This window comes from Clupea harengus, chromosome 26 (assembly GCF_900700415.2).
Source record: "Clupea harengus chromosome 26, Ch_v2.0.2, whole genome shotgun sequence".
Lineage (NCBI taxonomy): Eukaryota > Metazoa > Chordata > Actinopteri > Clupeiformes > Clupeidae > Clupea > Clupea harengus.
Window position 1 is genome coordinate 1202618 of NC_045177.1, and position 4750 is coordinate 1207367.

At 59.5% G+C, this 4750-nt stretch overlaps 1 protein-coding gene across 1 annotated transcript in view; it reads left to right on the top strand.

Moving 5' to 3' along the window:
- The window catches only part of elfn1b (extracellular leucine-rich repeat and fibronectin type III domain containing 1b), a 6378-nt gene extending 1837 nt beyond the window's left edge, over positions 1–4541 (top strand). The window contains 2 exon segments of the mRNA XM_042703815.1: positions 2293–3566; positions 3569–4541. Of these exon segments, the coding sequence (XP_042559749.1) occupies positions 2293–3566; positions 3569–4526 (2232 nt within the window). The 3' untranslated portion in view covers positions 4527–4541.
- Positions 4542–4750: the final 209 nt, after the last annotated feature.

Genomic DNA, 4750 nt, shown 5'->3' on the forward strand with positions numbered 1-4750 from the left:
CTTCCTCCTCCATCTTTTCTTCCTTCCTCCCTCCATCCTTTAGCTGTCCATCCATCCCTCCATCTTTTCCTCCCTCCATCTTTTCCTCCCTCCATCCCTCCCTCCATCCCTTCCTCCCTCCATCCATCCATCCATCCCTCCATCCCTTTCTCCCTCCATCCCTTCCTCCCTCCATCTTTTCCTCCCTCCATCCCTCCCTCCATCCTTTCCTCCCTCCATCCCTTTCTCCCTCCATCCTTCCTCCCTCCATCTTTTCCTCCCTCCATCCCTCCCTCCATCCTTTCCTCCCTCCATCCTTTCCTCCCTCCATCCTTTCCTCCCTCCATCCCTTCCTCCTCCATCTTTTCCTCCCTCCATCCCTCCTCCATCCTTTCCTCCCTCCATCCCTTTCTCCCTCCATCCCTTCCTCCTCCATCTTTTCCCCCTCCATCCCTCCCTCCATCCTTTCCTCCCTCCATCCTTTCCTCCCTCCATCCCTCCCTCCATCCTTTCCTCCCTCCATCCTTTCCTCCCTCCATCCTTTCCTCCCTCCATCCTTTCCTCCCTCCATCTTTTCCTCCTCCATCCCTCCCTCCATCCTTCTCCCTCCATCCTTTCCTCCCTCCATCCCTCCCTCCATCCTTTCCTCCCTCCATCCCTTCCTCCCTCCATCTTTTCCTCCCTCCATCCCTCCCTCCATCCTTTCCTCCCTCCATCCCTTTCTCCCTCCATCCCTTCCTCCCTCCATCTTTTCCTCCCTCCATCCCTCCCTCCATCCTTTCCTCCCTCCATCCTTTCCTCCCTCCATCCCTCCCTCCATCCCTTCCTCCCTCCATCTTTTCCTCCCTCCATCCCTTCCTCCCTTCCTCCATCCATGAGATCTGATGTGTGTGAGATCTGATGTGTGTGTGTATGAGATCTGATGTGTGTGAGATCTGATGTGTGTGTGTATTAGATCTGATGTGTGTGAGATCTGATGTGTGTGTGTATTAGATCTGATGTGTGTGTGTGTGTTCTCCATGAGATCTGATGTGTGTCTGTATGAGATCTGATGTGTGTGAGATCTGATGTGTGTGTGTGTGTGTGTGTGTGTGTGAGATCTGATGTGTGTGTGTGTGTGATCTGATGTGTGTGTGTGTGAGATCTGATGTGTGTGTGTGTGAGATCTGATGTGTGTGTGTGTGTGTGTGTGTGTGTGTGTGTGAGATCTGATGTGTGTGTGAGATCTGATGTGTGTGTGTGTGTGTGTGTGTGTGTGTGTGATCTGATGTGTGTGTGTGTGTGATCTGATGTGTGTGTGTGTGTGTGTGTGTGTGTGTGTGTGTGTGATCTGATGTGTGTGTGTGTGTGTGTTCTGATGTGTGTGTGTGTGTGTGTGTGTATGAGATCTGATGTGTGTGTGTGTGTGTGTGTGTGTGTGTGTGTGTGTGTGTGTGATCTGATGTGTGTGTCTGATGTGTGTGAGATCTGATGTGTGTGTGTGTGTGTGTGTGTGAGATCTGATGTGTGTGTGTGTGTGATCTGATGTGTGTGTGTGTGAGATCTGATGTGTGTGTGTGTGAGATCTGATGTGTGTGTGTGTGTGTGTGTGTGTGTGTGTGATCTGATGTGTGTGTGTGTGTGATCTGATGTGTGTGTGTGTGTGTGTGTGTGTGTGTGTGTGTGATCTGATGTGTGTGTGTGTGTGTGTTCTGATGTGTGTGTGTTGTGGTGTGTATGAGATCTGATGTGTGTGTGTGTGTGTGTGTGTGTGATCTGATGTGTTGTGTGTGTGTGTGTGTGTGTGATCTGATGTGTGTGTGTGTGAGATCTGATGTGTGTGTGTGTGTGTGTGTGTGTGTGATCTGATGTGTGTGTGTGATCTGATGTGTGTGTGTGTGTGTGATCTGATGTGTGTGAGATCTGATGTGTGTGTGTGTGTGTGTGTGTGTGTGTGTGAGATCTGATGTGTGTGTGTGTGTGATCTGATGTGGTGTGTGTGTGAGATCTGATGTGTGTGTGTGTGAGATCTGATGTGTGTGTGTGTGTGTGTGTGTGTGAGATCTGATGTGTGTGTGTGTGAGATCTGATGTGTGTGTGTGTGTGTGTGTGTGTGTGTGTGTGTGAGATCTGATGTGTGTGTGTGTATTAGATCTGATGTGTGTGTGTGTGTGTGTGTGAGATCTGATGTGTGTGTGTGTGTGTGAGATCTGATGTGTGTGTGTGTGTGTATGTGAGATCTGATCTGATGTGTGTGTGTGTGTGTGTGTGTGTGTGTGTGTGTGTGTGTGTTCTATATGAGATCTGATGTGTGTGTGTGTGTGTGTTCTGCAGGTGCTCCAGATGGGTTTTAACCGGATGCGGAACCTGACGGAGGCGATGCTGCGGGGCCTGGGCAAGCTCCAGTACCTCTACCTGCAGGCCAACCTCATCGAGTCGGTCAGCGCCAACGCCTTCTGGGAGTGCCAGGACCTGGAGAACGTGGACCTGTCCATGAACCGCCTCGCGGCGCTGGACGGCGCCACCTTCGCCAGCCTGCCCAAGCTCACCACCTGCGAGCTCTACGCCAACCCGTTCGGCTGCACGTGCGAGCTCCTGGGCTTCCTGCGTTGGCTCGCCAGCTTCCCCAACCGCACGCGCGAGCGCATGACCTGCGACTCCCCGCCCGGCTTCCAGGGCTACAGCCTGCTCAGCCAGAACCCGCGCCTGCCCGCCTACCGCAACGCCCTGCACGCCCTCAAGACCGTCTGCACCGACGACGACGACCACCCGCGCGGAGGAGGAGGCGGAGGAGGAGGAGGAGGAGGGCCCACCACCTACCTGTTTGGAGCCGCGGAGGTCGGGGGCGGCGGGACTCCCGGCGGAGGCGGCGGCCGCTCGCGATGCGGCGTGCTGGAGGAGTGCGCCTCGGGGTCCCCGCCCACCCCAGAGGAGCCAATCAGCACGAGCCGCGTGCACCTGGGGGCGGGTCCGGTCTCGGGGTCCCGCCCCGTGATCCGTCTGAAGGACCTGAGCACCACCCTGCAGGGCCACACGGCGGTGGTGTCGGTGCACATCCCCGACCCGTTCCGCAAGATGTACGTGCTGGTGCAGTACAACAACAGCTTCTACACGGACATCCAGCCGCTCAAGCTGCCGCGCGAGGAGCTGGAGCTGTCGCGCCTGCGGCCGCACACGGAGTACACCTACTGCGTGGTGTCGGTGCGCAACGCCCTGCGCTTCAACGAGACGTGCCTGGCCATCCCCACGGGGCCGCGGGCCGTGCGCGAGCGGCCGCCCGGCGAGTCGAGGGCCACGCACTACATCATGACGCTGCTGGGCACGCTCTTCGGCATGCTGCTGGCGCTCGGCGCCGCCTGGCACTGCGTGAGGAAGAGGCGGAGGGACGAGGAGCGCAGCCGCAAGCTGAGCCAGATGAAGAGGAGCCTGATGGAGCTGAGGTACGGCGGCGGGGGGCAGGTCGAGGGCGGCGGGGGCGGGGGCGGGGGAGAGGGGGGTCGCTGCACAGGATGCCACCCATGGAGGCGTATCAGCTGCAGCTGCAGGAGGTGGAGGACACCCCCGCCAGGAGCTCTGGCGCCCCCAAGGGGAACTACATGGAGGTGCGGCGGGAGGAGCCCATCCCGGCCTCTCAGCTGCGCGACCCGGACGACCAGGAGCGTGGGGACCGCAACATGGACCGCGACTCCGCGGACGACGCCGCGCAGGGTTCCGTGGCCGAGATCTCCACCATCGCCAAGGAGGTGGACAAGGTCAACCAGATCATCACCAACTGCATCGACGCGCTCAAGTCCGAATCCACGTCCTTCGCGGGGGCGCCGCCGCCCGGGGTCGTCTCCATGGCGACCGGCGGTGACCCCCAGCTGGTGATGTCGTCGTCGGCGGAGCGACGCTGCTCGCCGTCCTCCCTCGGCGGCGGCCGAGGCGGAAGCTTCCTGTCTCCCGCCTACAAGGGGCGTGGCTCCGGCTCCCGGCCCGCCCTCCAGCGTCACCACAGCGTGGAGGCTCCGCCCATCAAGCGAGGCTCCGCCTCCTCCGGCGGGTCCCTGCGCTCGCCCCGCTCCCTGCGCTCCGTCTCCACGGTGACCCCCGCCGCCGTCATCCTGCGCGCCGAGGCCGAGCGAGCCGCCGCCCGCCAGCAGCAGCATCAGAGCGAGCACCACCGCCACTCCTACCCCCCCCACTCGCCCCCCCTGGGCACCCCCCGTGGAGGCCCCCAGATGCCCCTGGACCCCTCCCAGCGCCGCCCGCCCCTGCTGGAGCCCCTGGCCCTGGCCCGGCAGCGGGAGCTGTCCTACACGCAGCTGTCCCCCGAGGACTACCAGGAGTACCAGGACTACCCAGAGGGGGGCAGCAGCGAGGCCTCCAGCCCCGAGATGTCCTGCGGCGGGGGGGCTCTGGGCCTCTGGGAGCGCTTCCGCTTCCACCGCAAGCGCCCGCGTCACCAGGGAGACGAGTACCTGGCCGCGGGCCACGCGCTCCGACGCAAGGTGCAGTTCGCCCGCGACGAGGACCTGCACGACATCCTGGACTACTGGAAGGGTGTGTCCGCCCAGCAGAAGACCTGAAGACACACACACACACACACAGTTATAAACACATGTACATATAAACACATACACATATCATAAACATATACACAACACACACACACAAAAGCACACAAGTAAACAAACACACACGCATTCATGCACACACACACACACACACACACAAAAGCACACAGGCAAACAAACACACACGCGCATTCATGCACATGCACATGCACACACACACACACACACACACACAC